General features: G+C 38.1%; 3 protein-coding genes across 5 annotated transcripts in view; 2 read left to right on the forward strand and 1 right to left on the reverse strand.

The window, feature by feature from the left end:
* Window positions 1–2,155, forward strand: part of LOC106872709 (glycine, alanine and asparagine-rich protein) — a 9,315-nt gene extending 7,160 nt beyond the window's left edge. The window contains exons 4-5 of the mRNA XM_052972572.1: window positions 1,271–1,962; window positions 2,055–2,155. Of these exons, the coding sequence (XP_052828532.1) occupies window positions 1,271–1,962; window positions 2,055–2,155 (793 nt within the window). The remainder of the gene's footprint in view (window positions 1–1,270; window positions 1,963–2,054) is intronic.
* A 2,735-nt stretch (window positions 2,156–4,890) lies between these two features.
* LOC106872712 (enkurin domain-containing protein 1) lies at window positions 4,891–20,465 on the reverse strand. Of its 2 annotated transcripts, XM_014919789.2 has the most exons (7): window positions 20,303–20,465; window positions 17,311–17,408; window positions 12,468–12,628; window positions 11,345–11,482; window positions 9,209–9,369; window positions 7,025–7,161; window positions 4,891–5,165 (listed from the first exon to the last, which is right to left on the reverse strand). In XM_014919789.2, the coding sequence occupies exons 2-7, from the start codon at window positions 17,360–17,362 to the stop codon at window positions 5,005–5,007; spliced, it is 810 nt and encodes a 269-aa protein (XP_014775275.1). In that variant the 5' UTR covers window positions 17,363–17,408; window positions 20,303–20,465; the 3' UTR covers window positions 4,891–5,004. The 2 variants fall into 2 exon arrangements, with proteins under 2 accessions (XP_014775275.1, XP_052829072.1); XM_052973112.1 differs by lacking the exon at window positions 17,311–17,408.
* Window positions 20,466–20,668: 203 nt separating this feature from the next.
* LOC106872710 (uncharacterized protein C2orf81 homolog) overlaps window positions 20,669–21,965 on the forward strand; it is a 21,324-nt gene continuing 20,027 nt past the window's right edge. For both annotated transcript variants that reach the window (XM_052973125.1, XM_014919787.2), the window contains exon 1: window positions 20,669–20,784. The gene's annotated coding sequence lies outside the window, so the exon portion shown is untranslated. The remainder of the gene's footprint in view (window positions 20,785–21,965) is intronic.

The following is a 21,965-nucleotide window of genomic DNA, read 5'->3' on the forward strand; positions in this document are numbered from 1 at the left end:
GGTTGGCGGAGGTTGGCGAGAGAGATTTTGGAGGTTAGCGAGAGAGTTTGACAAGAGAGGTTGTCGAGAATGATTGTCGGAGGTTGGCGAGAGAGGTTGTCGGAGATTGGCGACAGAAGTTGTCGGAGGTTGGCAAGAGAGGTTGTCGGAGGGAGAGGCATCTTTGTTCCAAAATTTCAGTCTTGCAGGGCTTCGTGATACACAATGTTTTTGGTTTTGCTGTTGGGTGTATAGATGAATAAATTTTCCGGATTTCAAACGCTAGAGCATCCGACATAGAGCTGTCCGTGAGAAAAAGCAGGATTGGGAACACCTATTAAATACGTTCTGAAATCAAAATTTATCTACTGTCATCGAATAAGTTTAACAGGAAAAATGCAGAATTATCGGAGTTATGGGCATTCAAAGTGTAATCAAATTTAATTGAAAACCTAATTTATCAAAGCTAATATATAAATGTAGCATACATAAGCGAAAAAAGTATGTATGTATATAAATGTATGAAATAAGTCTTTAATATTTAAGATTCAAATCAAGAAAGTTTTGCAGTTCAAAACTTTTGAGTAGTGAAATGCAGAATTAGGTCCGCTGATCGTGAGAATCAAATATTGATCTCTTCGCTAAAAACTGACAATTGTAAGTACAGGTGCTTTGGGTTAATTCCCTTAGGTGTTTAACTAAAAAATATTAGTTATATATAGTACATATAAGGAACCCTTTCAGAAGCCCTATTATCATTTTTTTTTTCAACAATCTAAGTATGTCAAGAGGTTTCCAGACACGAGTTCTACTCACGTGTCAAGTTTCATCAAAATCGATAAAACGATGTAAGAGTTAGCTAACAACTCCACAAAACAAACACACCCACATACAGAATTTCCCACATATGTAGTAGATACATATTAAAAATGGGGAAGGGTGGTTTATGGGATTGCCTTAGGTTTCCCGTCCATAGAAGGTATAACTTTATGGGGTATTGTCAGATCTCAATAACCTATTGGTCCATGACCTCTTAAAAATATTGAGGGGAAAATGCCTCACTACTCAAAGGTAACAGTTGGGATTATCTTCCTTTGCTACTGGCTATCGACTTCCGGTTGTGCCCTCGTCATGTAGGCTCCAAAAAGCTAGCAGGAACCTCCTAAAATGTAAACATGGCCTGAAAATCTCCGTTCTGGAGTTAAGGATGTTCCCTGGTTCGAGTGAGTCTTTTAGGATTCTCGCACGTTCAGCTATGCTTAATTTTCAACGCTTTGTCTCGTTGATGTAGGGGCCTGGGTTCTCGAGGATTTTCCATGAGATCGAGTATGGAATCCCATCGTCTCTTAGTTGCCAGACGTGACTGGCCAGTGACGTTACGTATCTCCTTTCGGAACTCTGAAGGAGGACCTGTAGTTGGAGAGACGTTGCTGGAAAGAGTTCCCGGAACATCCAATGTATCACTGTGGGCGTGTGTTGTTGGTGCTGTACCTGCTGATACTGTTGTTGTTGTTGCTGCTGCTGATGCCATTGTTGTTGCTGGAGCTGAGACTGCTGGTGTTGGCGTCGCTGGAAGTGGTGGTGGGGCGTCGGTAATGGTATCGCCACTGCCGGTTATGGTTGAAGGCGCTGTTGTTATTGTGATCTTCGTCATTAGTGGGAGAGTTACCATTGCTGCTAGAGGTGTCATTAGCTGTGGTTCTATTGATGCCTCTGTTAGGGCCATTGTCGCTGCAGCTGCTGTTGTCATTGCTGCCATTATTTCTGGCAGTGGCACTGGACCTGTTGCTGCTGCTATAGGCGTTGTCAGGTCTGCTGCTGTGGACGTTAGGGAAGCTGTTGATAATGCTGGTGCTGATGGCGATGCTGCTGTTGTTGTTACTGCTGTCTTTGCCATTGGGGGAACTGCCAATGCTGTCACTGGTGCTGTTATTGCTATTGTAGCCAATGTTGTTAACTGCAGCAATGGTGGCGGTATCGCTGGTTCTGTTCTCATGTCTATTATCTCTCTCTCTCTGTATATATATATATATATATACATAAGTTAATCTAGTGTCTTCCTACTTCTAATTCAGTTGAGAAGGAGAAAGTCATTCTCAGACTGGGGAGCAGACCTGAATATTTGCAACCAAATGGAACTCCACTAAAGACATCCAAGAACCAAGTCGTAGCATAAAACCAAGCAACAGATGAAGTTTACCACTAATAATATGGGTGGCCCTTCCAACAAACTTCCACATAGTTTCTGTTTATGAAATCTTGCTTGTAGTACTTTGGTTAACCCGAGATTATGAAAGAAAACATGACTAAAAAAACTGTACAACGGGATCGAGCCCAACACTGCATATTTGTAAAGCAAACATATTAACCACACAGCCATGCCTCTCTTTTATTAGCGGTACCTAACATACAGAGATAAATTTTAAATTAGCTAATTTTCATCATGATAAATTTAATAGCTTCAAATTTTGGCACAAGGCTACCAATTTCTGGGGAGGGGGTAAGTCAATTACATTGACCCCAGTACACAACAGGTACTTATTTTATCAACTCTGAAAGGATGAAAGGCAAAGTTGGCCTAAGTGGAATTTGAGCTCAGAATGTAAAGACGGATGAATTTCTGTGCTAACGATATTGCCAACTTGCCACCTTATTGTGATAAATTTATTACCAACAAAAATTGAAAGTTCGATCGAAATAGAAACATTTATTCATTTTCAAGTTGAAGGTTATCAAATTACATTCTTATATTAACAAATATATACCAAACGATGATGATGATGATGATGATATATATATGTATATGTATATGCATGTTTTTTCTGTGTATATATGTGTAGATTTTATATTTGTATTTTTATATATATGTATATATGTATGTATATGTGTATCTATATAATATGTATATTTGAGAGCATGGGAGGGTGAGTGTGTATTTATATATACTATTCTTTATTTATTATATGTGTGTATGAGTGTATTTGTTTTTTATATGTATGTTTAGGTAGGTACATGTGTGTATGTGTAGATATATATTTATGTATATATGTATATATATGTATATATATATTTATGTATATATATATACTACACTCTCTGAGTGGTTGGCGTTAGGAAGGGCATCCAGCTGTAGAAACTCTGCCAAATTTAGATTGGAGCCTGGTGTTGCCATCCGGTTTCACCAGTCCTCAGTCAAATCGTCCAACCCATGCTAGCATGGAAAGCGGACGTTAAACGATGATGATGATGATGATGATACCAACATAACCAGAAGATAACAAAACTGGCAACATCCTTACAAGAATAATTAATCATTTGACCTTTGAGTAATTGTCTGGAACAAACTGAGTCAAGGTTTGAAAGGAAATCTTTCACATCAAGCTTGACAAATTAATGTTTTCAAGGTTATGGTATTTTAATCATTGCTGGTATACAATTAATTAATATCAGCTTCTTGTAGTAACATTTGAGTCATAAGTAATTTTGATAACATGGCAGCGAGACTGGTGAGTTTAGTCTATCTGAATAGCTCTACTGAGAAGTCTTCTTCATAGCCAAGCAGAAACAAGAAAACACTTAGAAATAATACATTTCTAAATCTCTCAGAGAGATTTATGCAGTAGTGATACGATGAAGAAGTTTTATATGCTGTCAACTTAATGTGACAGTCCCCTGAAGGGAATAATACTACTGTTGGTTAGACCTAGGAAGCTGCACCGCTTCCTGTCAGCCTTGACACATTTCCTGTGTCCTTATGTTTACAAGGGGGAGACAAGCCATCTTTCATTTATTTCCTTCCTGTCATCTTCACCCTGAAGAAGAATTGTATCCAAAACATTGGATACTTCACTATTTGTGGTAATTTCACTCAACTCTTTGCTGCTTTTAATAAAATACTAACCAATTTTATGGAGCTGTTGTTACTTACAGCATTGACTAACCCTGATCACACAGACAATTGATCAAAAGCAATCCAACTGTGACCAGTTTATTTCTTATTCAGATATATTCTATTTAGAACTACATTATTCAATACATCCTTCCTTTCATTTCTTGTAGGCTGAGTGGTCATATTGATGACTCCCTCTTGGCCCATTTAAAACTATCTTGTATACTCCAGAATCGAATATTGAGCTGTGTAATGTTTAAAAAAAGCTTCCTTATTAGTTCACTGTCTGTATATCTGTCTCTCTTGGTTGATCTTTCACTATCTCTGCTTCTGTACAGAGTTGTTTCTACCTTGTCATGCATATTTACATCTAGGCAGCATGGACCATTTAAGCATTAAATATCTTAGTGATGGTGGAGGCGCAATGGTCCAGTGGTTAGGGCAGCGGATTCACAGTCATAGGATTGTGGTTTTGATTCCCAGACTGGGCGTTGTGAGTGTTTATTGAGCGAAAACACCTAAAGCTCCACGAGGCTCCGGCAGGGGATGGTGGCGAACCCTGCTGTACTCTTTCACCACAACTTTCTCTCACTCTTACTTCCTGTTTCTGTTGTGCCTGTAATTCAAAGGGTCAGCCTTGTCACACTCTGTGTCACGCTGAATGTCCCCGAGAACTACGTTAAGGGTACACATGTCTGTGGAGTGCTCAGCCACTTGCACGTTAATTTCACGAGCAGGCTGTTCCGTTGATCGGATCAACTGGAACCCTCGTCGTCGTAAGCGACGGAGTGCCAGCAACTTAGTGATGACGGTTATTATGTAAACCACCAACCTCTCAGGTGATCATCCAACATGACTATCAACTTCGTCATGCATGCTCTTACCATCTAAATATTTTAGCGATTGTTAAACAAGTGAGCAAAAAGACTGAAATGGGACAACAGCAACAAGCACAGTGGCTTGCAACCATGAGATAGCAACAATGATAGAAACAGCGATAATTACTGAATAAAAAATAAGACTTCTTATAAGAAATTGTTTAAATTGTATTCAGAAAAGTACTATTTATAAGAAAATTATATAAATATATAAATACAAAGAAAAAAAGTTTAAAATATTACAGCATTTACAACTCATCAATCTTCAATTTTGACAAAAACTTTTGATCTTGAAAATATTTTCACAGCTTCATCAATCTCAGCAAGCTTGCTCTCCAGTTCTTGTCGTCTTTTCTGAGCTCGTATGGAATCATTACTTAAAGGCAGTTTCTGTATTTTCTGCAGTAGTTCACCCTGATCTGCAACAATAATAAACAAAAAGGTAAAAAAAATTAGTAAATAGGCACCCAGCACCCACTACACTCTTTGGAGTAGTTGGCCTTATGAAGAGCATCCAGCTATAGAAACCATGCCAAATCAGATTGGAACCTGGTGCAGCTCCCCAGCTTACCAGTTTCAACCAAACTGTCCAACCCATACCAGGATGGAAAGCAGATGTTAAATGATGATGATGTTGATGATGACAGCACCTCTGGACACAGTGGTACAAAATCATTCACCTGGTACAGGTTATAAAGTGGTTGATAACAGGAAGAGCATGACATACACAACAACAATTCTGCCAGATGATGAAGAAGCACCACAAATGGCAATACTCGGTAATGTTTTGAACAAAATTTGTTTCTAAAACCTGCAGACAGACAAAACTTCATCCTTTTTATTTGGTGTAAGTGCTGCATCAAGATATTATACTTCTCAGCCAAACATAAATGCAACTTTTTGATCCAGGTTCAACAAAGCTCTAGCTCAGTGTTTCCCAAACTTTTCGGGCTGCTGCCCCCTTGACACTCAGGCCGCATTCCTAGCACCCCTACTCCAACTAACCATCACAAGCATAGACCTTTTTCTGAAGTAAATTCAAAGCAACTGTACTTCACAAATAAAAACTTAAGCTAATGAACCCGTTCTTTTGTTTTTACACGAATCGCTTTTTACATGAATCGCTACCCCATTATCACCCCCACCCCACCGGAGGGCATTAATGCCCACTTTGGGAACCACTGCTCTAACTTATAAGCATGTCGTTCCACTGTCCTTCAGTTTCCAGACACATTAAAATAGGAAGATGATGAAGATGATGATGATCATCATCATCGTTTAACATCTGCTTTCCATGCTAGCATGGGTTGGACGATTTGACTGAGATGGTTGCACCAGGCTCCAATCTGATTTGGCAGAGTTTCTACAGCTGGATGCCCTTCCTAATGCCAACCACTCTGAGAGTGTAGTGGGTGCTTTTACATGCTATCGGTACGAAGGCCAGTCAGGCGGTACTGGCAACGGCCACACTCAAAATGGTGTATTGGTGTGATGGAAATCTAAAAGAGTATGTTTAGATTTCACTGCATTATTGACACTATTTGCAAGATGTTGTCTTTCCTCTGTACACAAGCACACCATTGTGTGAATAGGATATGATATTGTTGCAAATACACTCTGGAGGTTAGAATTAGGGAAGGGATCTATTTCTATGACTTTGGTTATGAAGAATATTTGAGATGTGATGCTTTCCAAGTAAACATGGCTTCACAAGTACAGGACTACAGCAGGATGTTTAGGATATTACAGAGAAATGTAAACAAAACAGCAGTTTTGCTTGAGTGGTGTCCTGCCATATATACATATATGACAGGCTTCCATACAGTTTTTGTCTATCAATTTCATTCACAAGGTATTAGCCAACCTAAGGCTATAAAAGACACTTGCCCAGATGTTATGGATCAAGGAGTAGAGTAGAACCCCTGAGACCATGTAGTTAGAAACTTAACTCTGCACCTATACCTTTCAATTTCTCAAAAGACATTCGACTTGGACCAGGTGGGAAAATATTACAAAAAGAAACCCTAAGAAAATGAGCCAAGGTAATATCTACATGGTTGCTCAACCAGATATCAAATATCCCTTAAATAACATACCACCACCTTAGAACAAGGACATATTGGACAATGTAGTCCTAGACAAACAAAGTAAAAAGATGACATGGTCATGGCTGGACTCATTTTAACATAAGTTAGCTTGATCAGGGATAAGTCCAAGTTAAACAACAGTAAAAATTTTTTGGGGAAAAAAAACAGCTGCAAAAACTTAAGACCCTTACTTTTCTGGAGTAATTCCAAAGTTTCAACCCGTTCATTATCAGGTAATACTTTGTGTCCTGGTGGAACTGTTGGGTCTGGTATATTGGCAATCCTCTCTTCCTCATCTTTTACCCACTGTGCCTGTCGTTCTTTTAAACTGAAATAGCAAATAAAACATAGAAATAAGTCAGACAATGTACAATAAAAGCATTTAAAATGTGAACAAATATTGAGAATAACAAAAAATTCATTACTTAAATTTAGAAAATTTTAAGACAAATATCTTATAGCTGATGTTTTGTCCTCAGCTCAGCCTCATGTTCAAACATATTCCAGACATGACATTCATGTCTTTCATGCAGTTTCAGTACACCTAAAACCACATTATTCAGTAGTTAGAATGCTATACAACTGCCTCAAAGCTCACAATTGCACTGAATTGGTTTGACATTAGGTATATAGTGGTGTAACTTAATATAACAATATAGCTGTTTTATGAAACAAGTCTCAACTTATGATTATTTTAAAATTCAAGTGTAATTTATTATTTTGCTACTTCAAATTATTAGTGCCTTCTGCACTAGTGTGGGTGCCACATAAAAAGTACCAGTTCTGATGCTGTGTAAAAGCACCCAATCCACTCTGTAAAAATTGGTTGGCATTAGGAAAGGCATCCAGCTGTAGAAACCATGCCAAAACAGACACTTGGAGCCTGGTGCAGCCCTCTGGCTTACCAGCTCCAGTCAAACTGTCCAACTTATGCCAGCAAAGATGGATGTTAAATGATGATGATGACCACATCGTGGTTGCCTGGTTATTCTTTCATTCTTTTATTAGTTTCAGTCTTTGGACTGCAGCCATGCTGGAGCACTGCCTTCAAGGGTTTTAGCTGAACATAGTAACCCCAGTGCTTTGTCAGGTACTGAGTTTATTGATTTCATAATGGACAAAGTTTACTTCAGCATGAATAGACATGGCTTTTGAATAGGAACAGACTTGATCCAGTGTAATATGCAAAGGTCTGAATTTGTATAACCTTGAAACACATTCTAATTTTGGAAATAACTGAAAAACAGAGGGTAAAAGTTGATGAAATTACCATCATCATCATCATCATCATTTAACGTCCGTTTTCCATGCTAGCATGGGTTGGACGATTTGACTGGGGACTGGCGAACCAGATGGCTACACCAGACACCAATCTGATCTGGCAGAGTTTCTACAGCTGGATGCCCTTCCTAATGCCAACCACTCCGAGAGTGTAGTGGGTGCTTTTTACGTGCCAGTCCGGCAGTACTGGCAACGGCCACGCTCAAATGGTGGTTTTACGTGCCACCTGCATAGGAGTCAGTCCAATGTTTTGTTCACATGCCACCGGCACGAGTGCCAGTAAGGCGAAGCTGGAAATGATCGCGCTCAAATGGCGCATTTTACGTGCCACAGGCACGGAAGCGAGACCGCTGCTCTGGCAGTGATCCCGCTCGGATGGTGCTGTTAGCACTCCACTGGCACGGGTGCCAGACATTGAATTTGGTACAGTTTCGATCTCACTTGCTCCTAATGTCCCTGCACTGAGCTCCAATGTCTACTTTGGTATAGTTTCCACAGGTGGTGATTTGCTGTGCTTGAGAAGACATGTAAAGCAAAGTGAAATTGTGGTTGTGGCCAATGCTGGTGACACATAAAAGGGCATCTGTATGAGTGACACATAAAAGGGCACCCATGCTGGTGACATGTAAAAGACATCCAGTACACTTTGTAAGGAACACTGTGTTAGGAAGGGCATCCAGCCATACGAACCAATCCAAAACATGACTGGAGCCTGGAGCAGCTCTCTGAGTTACCAGCTCCAGTTAAACCACCTAACCTGTACCTGCATGGAAAATAGACATTAAATGATGATGATGATGATGATGGATTCTCTTCTTTGTGTCAACCACTTTACAGAGGGTATTAGGTGCTGTTTCCATGGCACCAGCACTTGAGAGATCACCAAGTACTCGCAAGACAAGATCCCTTAACTGAGTGGGGTATAGTATTGAGGGATATGAAAGTATGATAGAAGGATGGGAGCAAGTGTCTTGTTGAAGAGGTGAATAAATGGCTTCTCCAGAGAGAGAGAGAGAGAGAGAGATGTGAGGTCAAGGTACAAGGTGAATATGAGAGAGAGAGAGAGAAATAAAAGAGAAAAGTATAGTACTTACTATTTAGGGATAACACCTTTTTTGTATTTGTTAAAATCTTCTTCTGTTTTCTTTTTAGCATCAAGTTCCCGCAGAGAACTTGGAGGTCGTACCTGTTGGTGATGTTTTGCTGCCCGACTATTCCGCTTGACAAAATCTACATCTTTTCTAAGTAGTTCTGTCTATTTGATGACAAAAAAAATAACTTTTTGAAAACAATCTTCACAAAATAGAAAAATCAATTTCACATTTTCCTGTTTTACTTAGGCAACTCACTGTAGTTGTATTGTTTTCTTAATTAAGAAATTACATCTCCAGAGATTCTCTACACAAGCATTTCCCATCAAGAGTTCCTGAGAATATTGTGTTCCACCAAAGATCACAAGGAGTTCTCTGAGAAGTTGCTAAAAGTTCTGTGAGAAATAATAATTTATAGACTAATTATATTCATTTTTTAATATATTTTGTGTATTGGAGAAGTATAAACAATTTATTGAACATAAATTTTAATAATGAAACCTTATGAGGACTCCTAAGCGTCAAATGGACCCTGGGTTTAATACTTGGACACAAGCTTCCTTGACTTACTGGCTAAGCAGACCCACAATAATGATCTGAGTTCAGCACTACAAGCAAACAAAATAAATTATATAGTGCTCCAGCTTCTTCTAGTAATTAACAATACACACACACAATAATCAATAGCTATTAACAGTGAACTGAATTGAGCCAATGAAAGTTTAGTGCTTTGATTATGTGTGGGACACAGAGCAACAATGGCAAATGGGATGTGAACTGTTAACCAGTCATCTAGGATTTATCAACTTAACAGGCTTTCCACTCTCTCAATATAAAGCCATACTATCACAATTTCATTGATTACCCTAATTGTGAGTTCACATTACCTCTCTGGTAAGAAATAACAGATATTTGAGAATTTAATACATGATTTTGTTTTTGATGTTTTTTCTCATTTTTTTTTTTTTTTTGCATAGCCTAAAAGCTTCAGAATTTCAAACCTCTCATAAATTAGTGAAAAAACAGGAAATTACTAAAGCTGGGCTATAGACCAGATTAGTTAATAAAATGTTGATGTCTTCCTTGTTTATGAAGAGGAGCTGTTATGATGTATGTATGTAGCTTCACTGCAAGACAAAAAGAAAAAAAAACTACCTTTCATATGTGTTAGGACCACTATAATTCCACTTGGGACAACCTGTAGTGAACAGAAATGTGAGGATAAGGGATCCTTTAATTTTGTCAATCTTCTTTAGTGCTAATGCCATCATAAATGCACCCAGTACACTTTGCTTAGTGTGTGTGGTGGTTGTCGAGTGTGTTGTGTGTGAGGGGGAAATGGAGAGGCCCTTTTAGTCTTGCTGAAATCACGACAATCTCTCTCAAGTGCTGGGGCCACAATATAATGCTTCCAGTATATGCTGTAAAGTGGTTGGTGATAGAAAGGGCGTCTAGTTGTAGAAACCAAGTCACTGCCACCCTTACCCCAAAGAAATGAAACTTAGGAGTGAAATGTGATTCTCTGACTTTTCTATGTGAGCTCTAACAACCTGTTCAATCTGTGCCAGCATGGAAAGCAAATCATCATCATCATCATCATCGTTTAACGTCCGCTTTCCATGCTAGCATGGGTTGGACGATTTGACTGAAGACTGGCAAGCCAGAAGGTCGCACCAGGCTCCAATCTGATCTGGCAGAGTTTCTACAGCTGGATGCCCTTCCAAACGCCAACCACTCCGAGAGTGTAGAATGTACAATCATAAGATATTGATCATGAGTATCCTTCATGGGAGGAGAAATAATAGCATATCAACTTTGATTTAGGTTATATATTTTCATCATCATCGTTTAATACCTGCCTTCTATACTGGCATGAGCTGGCCAGGCAGGAGCCTGCACCAGACTTCTGTATTTGTTTTGGCACGGTTTTTATAGCTAGATGCCCTTCCTAACATCAACCACCCAGCAGGGTAAACTGAGCACTTTGTACATGGTACAAACACAGGCAAGGTCAGTTTTGGTATGGTTTTTACAGCTGGATGCCCTTCCAAATGCCAACCACTTTACAGTGTGGACTATAAGAAAAAGAAATAGAAGGCAATTTTTAATTCTTAAAGTAAAGTAAAAGTGCAAACATACTTGTTTTTGATCATCAACAGAGGTTAGACTTAGTTTCTCAAATGGAACTTCCACTGACTCTTTCTCATTTGATAATCTAGTTGGAGGTCCTGATCGTGAATGAGCCCGCAAAAAATTTCCAGGTGCTGATGGTTCTTTCTGTAATACATATCAAAGCAACAGGAATATTTACAAAAGAAAGAATTTCAGAAAAATATAAGATTGAATATGGGAAGAAATTGTTTGTTCAGCATTGTAGAAAAAACATGATCCAGCTTTAATTTCTTTAAATTTGTTATTCTGAGAAGATGCAGTACTCATAATCTTTTTAGGACTTGTAAAGCTTAAGGATAGAGATAAATGGGTGAAGTTAATATTGCTAATATATGTAGTGATTGTTACAAATTTCTTGTTGGTGTGAAAACATGGCTAATAAAGGTTACCAACTTGAGAGGAGGCAAAGTATTTCTACGCAAGTGGAAGGAAAGTAAGCCAGAGCAAGATGAGATAGGAAAGAGTAAGAGAACCAGAGTGGTAGGAGTGAGAGACAACTACATGATGGTTGTTGGTAAGGAATTTGAGTAGTAGTAGCATTCTTTATTTGATGAGAGTTTCAGTAATTATATTGAGCACAGGCATGGCTGTGTGGTTAAGAAGTTTGCTTCCAACCACATGGTTTCAGGTTCAGACCCACTGTGTGGCGCCTTGGATAAGAGTCTTTCGTTTGTTGTAGCTCTAAGCTAACCAAAGCCTTGTGAGTGGATTTGATAGATGGAAACTGAAAGAAGTTCATCACATGTGTGTGTGTGTGCGTGTGTGTGTGCGTGTGTGTGTGCATGTGTGTGTGTGTGTGTGTGTGTGTGTGCGTGTCTCCTTGTCTTGACATTCACATGATAGTTGTAAATGAGTGTCGCTATCATGGAAGCAGAGTCAGTCACTTCCAATATTCCATGAAAAAACATGTCTGGCTGCAAATAAATATTACCTTGTTTGAAAACGACAACAAGAGCATCTGACTAGAAAATTCCCTTCAACAAACTTTGTCCAACCCATGCAATCATGGAAAAGTGAACGTTAAAGTGATGATGATGATGATGATGATGATGATGATGAAGAGGAGGTGGATAATATTTATTCTTCATACCTGTAATTGTCCTCTAAACCTTGATGGAACATCATGAAATTTTTTTGACTTCCATAACTCTTTGGGTGCTTCATGACTTTCAAGTGTTTTTGATCTCACTAACTTTTGAATCTGATGAACTTTCTTCAGGTTTTCATTCATATAATTTTTAGGTTTTGACTCTGGAAATAGAAATTCAAATTGAAATATTGACTATTTTTGATGGGATGAGGTGTAGGTGAAGAGGAATAGTGTTAATTGATAATCTGTGCAGAAATTACAAGGTATCTTTTATCCTCTTTTCTTTCAATCACAGGACTGTGGCCATGCTGGGACACCACTTTGAATCAACCCCAGGGAGAGATGGAGCCAGAGCAAAACAGGTTTGTTGCTGTAGAGGAGCTACATGGATACTGGAAGATAGAGTGGGAGTATCTTTGGCTGAACTGCTCAGTTATGGGGACAAAAACAAACCAACACCAGTTGTTAAGCAATGTGGGGGGGACAAACACAAACACACATACATATAATCGAAATCGAACCAAATTCAACGACTGGCACTCATGCCAACCTTCCTTCATTGGACACTAACTTCTGCTTGCGAAGACCTGTTGGGGCAAGTGAAATCGTAACTGAACCAAATTCGATGACTAGTACCCATGCCAGTGGAGCGCTAACAGCACCATCCGAGCGGGATCACTGTCAGAGCAGCTGTCTGGCTTCCGTGCTGGTGGAACGTAAAAGGCACGATTTGAGTGTGATCGTTACCAGCGTTGCACTTGTGCCGGTGGCATGTGAACAGAACATTCGAGCGAGGTCGTTGCCAGCACTACTGGACTGACTCCTGTGCAGGTGGCACATAAAAAACACCATTTGAGTGTGGCCGTTGCCAGTACCACCTGACTGGCCCTTGTGCCGGTGGCATGTAAAAGCACCTACTACACTCTCGGAGTGGTTGGCATTAGGAAGGGCATCCAGCTGTAGAAACTCTGCCAAATCAGATTGGAGCCTGGTGCAGCCATCTGGTTTGCCAGTCCTCAGTCAAATCGTCCAACCCATGCTAGCATGGAAAGCGGACGTTAAATGATGATGATAATGATGATGATATAGTCCAATCCATGCCAGCTATGGAAAATAGACATTAGATGATGATGGTGATATATAAATGTAGTATAGTTTCTGTGAAATATTGTCTCATATAAATATCTTTGATTATAGTTTTTTATACAGAGCACAGATAACTAAATAAACACAAAGGACTAACACTTAGGTTCAGAATTTAAGACATGTCTGGCATGTCTTAAGTTGGAGCTTGATTTAATAATTTTTAAAGCATGCAAGTTGTAACCATATTGCCTTTATTTCAGGAGACTGCTACTCTAAAATTAAAGATTTTAAACTAACTCTTATCGTTTGAAAGATGGTAGGAGATGAATATGAAGTGGGGCTTATTGAAAGAAATTTTTCTGCTACATTATACACTAACACATAACATTCAAAAGAGCAGTCCATTTAGCTTTAAAATTCAGTGGTTATAATTACAGTGAGCTGTGATTGATGGATGCTTTATTAGCTTTCAGTCATCATCGTTATTTAACATTCACGTTTCATGCTTGACCATGCTGGCATAGGCTGAAAGTTTGACAAGATCTGATAGGTCCAATGACTGCTTTATACTCCAGTTTCTATGACTGGAGGCCAACCCTAACAACAACGACTTCACAATATAGACTGGGTGCCTTTCTCATGCCACTAGTACTAGTGAGATCACCATGCAATGCACAAGACTATGAAACCTGAGGTGGAGAGGGTGGGGGGAGTCAGCTTTATGTTAGGAGATAAAGGGTTAAAGTATGAAAGAGATAGGGAGGCAAAATAGGTCCTTGTTATAGAGAAGCTACATAATTATTCACATTTAAAAGAGAGTGAGAATGATGAATAGGAACTTCATTATCATTATCATCATCATTTAATGTCCATTTTCCATGCTGGCATGGGTTGGACAGCCTGACAGGAACTGGCATGGCCTGGGGCCACATCACATTCCATAGGCCATTTTGGCTGGGCTTCTACAGCTGGATGCCCTTCCTAACGCCACTCACTTTACAGAGTGTACTGGTTGCTCTCTATGTGACACCAGTGCCCACACCAATGCATTTTACGTGGCACGAGATAAACAGTGGTGAGTGCAAATCTTACCAGAGACCCAAATATATGGAAACCTGAAATTACTCAAACATATTATTTATGAAACAATGTAAAGGCAGTTATCAGTACTGAATCTCAATGTATTATAAGACAATACTATTATAACTTGAAAATGAAGACATAAAATGTGCATAAATCTATGTCAATGACGACAAAATATTCATGGACACAGAAGTTAAACCTATTTCAATATCACAAAGATCTATATGGTCGGTGCTTATCTTTAACTTCTAAATCATTAGCAGGTATAAGATAAATCTCTTTGACTACAACATTAATCAGACAGAGATAGATTTTCCTGAGGAAGAAATTAAACTCAGCACTGCAAGCCATTTCATTAATTTTACAGTACAGTCATTCTCTACTATTTTGTACTATGCAACTAAGCTACTATGAAATAAGTAAATGGAGCCATTGAGAACTAAGACAATGCAGAGCTGCTGATATAATATGAAAGCCAAATCTAGTTGATTGATGTCATATGTGACTCATCCATCCATGATCTATGAACAGAGAAGACTATAAATATATTAAATCTCATTCAAAAGACTCTATTGTATTTTCTCATTCATAACCGATATTAATTATCTACAGCATTAATATATTTGGAATAGACAATTTGGAGACATAAATGAGATACTGTATCAGTTAATTATAAGATAATTCCTTTCAAAGAAGCAAAATTAGGAATGCTGAGCAAGATGATAATTTGTGTTTAACCCTTTAGCATTCAGATTACTTTACCAAATGTAATGCCTATTTATTCACATTGCTTAAAATTAATCATGTATTATCTTGTAGCTTTGACATTTCAATGATGTGATTGTTTAGTTTTAAAATGACATTGCAGGATAGGTGTGAAAGACCAGATCTGCCCAATTTGAACATAAAGTATGCAGAATATATGGGCCTGATGTGGCTGGTTTAAATGCTAAAGAGTTAACAATGATAAAGAGTTGTTTGCAACAGAGTTTTATGTGATATGATTGAATAGCAGAATGTTTCTCTTTCCATTTTGTAATTACTTCATCTCACAGTGCAGTTTTGTTGTTGTTGGCACTCCGTCACTTACGACAACGAGGGTTCCAGTTGATCCGATCAACGGAACAGCCTGCTCGTGAAATTAACGTGCAAGTGGCTGAGCACTCCACAGACATGTGTACCTTTAATGTAGTTCTCGGGGATATTCAGCGTGACACAGTGTGGCAAGATTGACCCTTTGAATTACAGGCACAACAGAAACAGGAAGTAAGAGTGAGAGAAAGTTGTGGTGAAAGAGTACAGCAGAGTTCGCCACCATCCCCTGCCGGAGCCTCGTGGAGCTGTAGGTGTTTTCGCTCAATAAACACTCACAACGCCCGGTCTGGGAATCGAAACCACGATCCTATGACCGCGAGTCTGCTGCCCTAACCACTGGGCCATTGTGACTACATGCGCAGTTACATACAGGATAAATACATAATGCACAAAAATGCTAAATAAAAGTTGAACAAATCTTTCTATTAGACACTTCAATTCCTGATTTTATATATTTGGCCTGGCCAATAAAGTCATACCCAAGACTAGGGACTTTAAACTGCCTGGTCCTTATGGGAATAACTTTCAGCTGAATCCAGTACTTGGGCTCTGGTTCAGGAGTTTCAGTATTTGGAGGAACATGGAATCACCTGCTTAGATGAACAGACAACAAACTGTCAACAACCAGGGTTAACCGTTCCAGTTATGAAACTATTGCTATCATCTTCATGATGTGTGCAGATGAAATATTTCAAGAACCCAGGCCAGACATTCCTGCCTCATTGCCAGGTCAGGACAGCTGGTATGGATGAGTTGCATTGGTGTGAGCAAGTTATCTGACCAGATAATGATGATGAGTAAAGTCATAGCATGACATTAGAATGGTCACAGGCAAACTGCACATTAAAGAAAAATTACCTTGAATTTTTTTTAGTAGTGCAGCTCACCTGATGACAAGTCATGTACCAAGCAACCTGCTTCTCAAAAAAGGTAGCCAATGCATTAGAGTATGCCTGTAACCCTAACCCTAGTTTATTGAGGATTTTGCTAAACTAGTCAGCTTGTAAGACCTGTATCACCAAATTTTCGGTTCCAGAGATAGTTCTGAAAAATGTTATTGATTTTGGGGACATATTTTTAAAGGTAAAATAACTTTCATAATACTAAAATACTGAAATCATAAAGTTGTGTCTATCTTTTTTAATGTTTGCTAGAAAGGAAAACATTTTGATTAGAAGTGACACACCTAATTACTGCTACTTCTTCATTAAATGACCGTTTTCCATGCTGGCATGGGTTGGACAGTTCAACAGGAGTTAGCAAGCAAGAGGACTGCACCACACTTTAATATCTGCTTTAGTAAAGTCTCTACAGTTGGTGTCCTTTGAGATAATGATGATGTTTATTAGGTGTTCACTTCTCTATGTAAGAGCATATGACAAGCGTATACTGGACCTGAATGGAGTCTGTAGAGATACAAAAGAAGTACACTTCTTGATCTTATGCTCTAATTAGCTTTGATTGTCATCCAAAATAGATGTCACAGTGATTGTATGTTTTCAGACACATAACAGATGCAAACTATTGCAGAGAGAAGTAACCCAGAACAAATAAAATAACAAGGAAGAAATTATGTTACCTTTTTTCTCAAATTTTGTGAACCCAATACCATTTTCATTTACATGAAGCATAATGTATGCAAAACTGTACCAGTTCTCGTTTGATGCTTGTATCTTTCTAGAACAGAAACAGTGATAAAGATAATTAAGCCAACTCTTTCATAATTAACTCGTTATTGATTTTTTATTAATTAGCCAACATACTGTTAGGAGAATAGGAATGTCTAGAATAATGAATGGTCAGTGGCTTCAGTAAACAAAGCCCGAGGTGATGAGTAGAGGTAAGAGAGATGATGAGTAGAGGTAAGAGAGGTGATGAGTAGAGGTAAAAGATAGTGAGTAGAGGTGAGAGAGGTGATGAGTAGAGGCATTGATTGCAATCAGACGATGGTCACCTAGATAGTGGAAGCTATCAACTACTTCTAGTTTTTCTCCCTGGAATGTGGCAGGAGTTGTTCTCTGCACATTTTCAGTGTTTATTGCTCCTGAGCATCTGCCACATACAAAAAATTTTTTGCTAGTTAGCCGTCCTTTGATATTGATGCACCTCTTATGTGTCCATAGCTTACACTAGGTACATCTTATGGAGTTTCTACCTATGCCTTTTCTACAGATTGAGCAGGGCCATCTACCTGAAGGGGTTTGTGCTTTGTCTACCTTCCTACTTATTAGGACTTTGGTTTTAGCTAGGTTGACTCAAAGGCCCTTCGATTCTAGTCCTTGCTTCCACACCTGAAAATTCTCCTCTAGTTCTGATAGCGACTCAGTAATTAGAGCAAGGTCATCAACATAGAGGAGCTCACACACAGTAATCACTCAGCATGTCGCGGTTCACCTATTGCACACTCAGTACATTGTGAATTTTTCTGGTTAACTTATGTAAATTTATATTGTGGACTCCTCAGTATATCAGGGTTTCTGTGGCTGATAGGTATTTATATTTTTTTTAGATTCTAATTATTTCTGTGGGAAGTTTTGGAACGTAACATCAGTGATAGTCAAGGGATTACTGTATATGTGTGTGGATTTATTAGATAATAAAACGTATGGTGTGTACCTGGTAGCTTACTGGTAAACCATGTTCACTTTCACAGTGTTTGTTGTGTATTTGGTTAGTGAGGGAAAATGGAAGATACAAGAATTTTTATTATTATTGATCTTCTGTATAAATGAAGTTATATCCTATAATTTGCTGCTTTTCTTTACACGAACTGAGAAGATACTGTGCAGAACTGTCGTTACATTACCCAAAGAGACACATCTACACCGATAGACACTCCTAAACCAGTTGCTAAGTATCCCATCCATGAGGGATCGAAACGATTGTAGTGACTGTTAAAAATTCTTGTATCTTTCATCTCTCTCATTAACCCAATACACACACAATATTATGATAATGACTAACAGAAAACTGGTTAGAGAAAGTAGTGTTACTTCTGGTGTAAATAATTTAAATTACGAAAACTTATTTAGTACTTGTTTCTGTATTCAATAAATCAAACATAATTATAAGACTTCATATTTAAAACTTCAGTTTGTATGCCGTAAATATTTTATTCATTTTGAAGCACAACGTATAAGAACCATTTCTATAGGCTCGTATTTTTATATTTTCTCAAGTCTAAAAGAAACACACTCCCTCTTTTTCTAAACATGTCTATGCAAGAAATAGTTCGTATGCATGTTAGGATTGCTTGAGAATGTCTCTGCAGGTTTGAGTGTGAGTTATAAAGACTTTGTCTTTTTTTTTTTAAATACAAGCATATAAAAATGTTATGCTGAAAACAAAACAAAACGAAATAAAAAATAAATCAAACAATCGCTTCTGTAATCAAATAAAAAAAAAAGTATTATCTGAAATGTTACGATACATAAAACTTTATTTGCCATCATACAAAGGTATTTCAAGTTCAAAGATGGGTTTAAAGTGCCAGTTCTTTAATAACGACAATTCTATGGGAGCGTATGAACAAACTTCCAGTTGGGTATCACAAACAACATTCCCATATGATATGGTACCATTTTGGAGCAACGGCAATACAGAATCAAGGGTTCTGTCGAAAAACGCAATGTAACGTCTACAGCAGATATGAACTCCGGTTCTAAACCAACAGGTAGTCAAATATATCTTTGGCCGGCTTGCTTCTGAGGTCCTTTATGTTAGTGGAGGGAGCGTTTATTTTCTGAGTTGATTATTGCCTTGTCAACTGGGACCACACTAATCCCCTTGAAAGCTCTCAGAAGGCACATCCTTACAGTTTATTTTTCAATTTGCTTATTCTATTTTTTTTTTCTTTCTTTTTTTGATAAAAGATTTTATAACAGAATAATATAGAAGACGATAACGCCGTTAGTTGGAGAGGCTAGGGAGGTAAAGGAGGAGTATGAAAGACTGTGAATGAATAAATTAAAGGAAATTAAGAGAGAGTGTTTGAATGAATGATAATAAAATACAGCAAGCGGGGAGAAAAATTTATTAATTTATTTTGTAGAATCTAAATCTTAAGTTCAAAACATAAAAATAGTGGGGGTGAGCCAGAATATATGGTCAATTGATTGAACCTCTTCATTACTATTTGTTTTATCGACTCCTTAGGTGATCAAAGTCCAACCCTATTCGCATTCGATTTGATAACACAAACTATCACAGCAGACTCTCTCTCTCTCTCTCTCTATGCTTCCACACATGTATTGATTTATTTTTGCTTAAGCAAACGGACTTAATGGGAATGGCTATATTTAACTTGAGTGAACCCCAGTATATTTCTGACATTTGTTTTAACAGTTGCAGACAGAATGCAAAGTCGACTCTGTCAGAATTTAAGCCCAGATCTGTGAGGCACAAAATTTTGATGCTGCTAAGAACCTACAAGCTACAACGCACTCTGTTTGCGCCAAATTTTCATACAATCTAACTGATTCTTAAAAGATCGCCAAAATGATATACAGTGAAAGAAAAATAAGAAACAAGCAAAACATGTAGATATAGAAACATTTAAAAGAATTCTGTACTTAGTCTTTGGTGTGAGTGTCTTGTTCTGAGTCACAACTTCCTTTACTTTATTTCTTAATATTTTCCTTTCTTTCTTTTGGTCTCAGCTAATGCACATACCACCGACAGATGCGAAAGACATGTTGTTATGGCAGTGTTGTCACGATACGAACTTAATAAAACTTTTTCCGGTGTAACGGATTCATTTCTTTTGAAAGTAGTATAATAATTTTACAATATTTAAACTACTATATGTATTTTCGTGTTTCGCTTTAAAACGCATATATTTTACTTTAAAAAATTATTTATATATTTCATAACTTTGTTCTAATTATCATTATTATTCTCTTGTACTTTTTTTCCGTTGCTATAGAAATCGACTGCGGGATGACCTATAAACAGGTAACTCTGCCCAATTAATATTAATTGCTCTTAGGATGTTAAGCTATCGGTTATATCTGGCGTAGCTAAAAGCTTCCTTTCATTTCTATTTTGAATATCAGTGAGTATTGATTTTGCTATGATTATTAGTTTCCATTTCACATACAGACAAATGTTATATGTTTTGTTAAACAAACAGGAAAAAAAGCACTCAGTTAATATGGAATAGTTTTATTTATTTGTCCGCAGCTGATGATACACTCCACCGTCTCTCAGAGTTTTTCTCTTCGCCTGCGATCTTTTTTGGCCCTTAGAATCGATCGCACGATAGCGACCGAATGAATGAATCCTCGACCTCCGATGAATACTCACGCACACACACACATACACACACACACGCGCGCACACGAAGTTTTGGGTGTAACAAACAGAGCAGAGTTATCAATACATGTAGCAAAGTTTATTTATGAAATTGTTTTGCAAGATTCCTGAAATCGTGGGGTGAAACAGATATTTTTATATTTCGGGACAGTCACTTTTTTCTTGCCAAATAAACACTTGTTTATTATTGTTCTTATGTTATGTCCATTGTCTGGAAGTCTTTCGTCACACACCTGTGACCTCTTCAGCGACTCTCCATCCCGCGTGTCTCCCCCTGTTCTGTTTAGTCCATTCTGTCTTTCTATGGTGTGTTTATATATCTGCACAAGCGTTTGCGCGCCCACGCGTGTGTATGTATCGCTATGTGTTTTGTATGTGTGTTTTGTGTATATGTATGAGTTTGCTTACCATACTGTTGTTTCCATGCCTTTTATTTATTTATTTATTTATTTATTTCTCTATTTTCCCCGCCGTTTCATCTTAAGCATGTGTATGTGTGTCGTTTGTTTTCGTCTATATGGGCTTATGTATTATCCTGTTTGTATCTGTCTAATCTCCCCACACCATTCTGTCTTTAGTTGTCATGTTCCAGACAATGGACATAAAATAACGACGATGATAAACAAGTGAATAATAAATATATACTGTGTGTGTTTGGCAAGAAAAAAAAATGGCCATCCCAATATATAACAATATGAATTGATACAAAATAAATAGGTATATAGGCGTAGGAGTGGCTGTGTGGTAAGTAGCTTGCTTACCAACCACATGGTTCTGGGTTCAGTCCCATTGCATGGCACCTTGGGCAAGTGTCTTCTACTATAGCCTCGGGCCAACCAAAACCTTGTGAGTGAATTTGGTAGACGGAAACTGAAAGAAGCCCATCATATATATATATATATATATATATATATATATATA

The sequence above is a fragment of the Octopus bimaculoides genome, chromosome 1, assembly GCF_001194135.2.
Source record: "Octopus bimaculoides isolate UCB-OBI-ISO-001 chromosome 1, ASM119413v2, whole genome shotgun sequence".
NCBI lineage: Eukaryota > Metazoa > Mollusca > Cephalopoda > Octopoda > Octopodidae > Octopus > Octopus bimaculoides.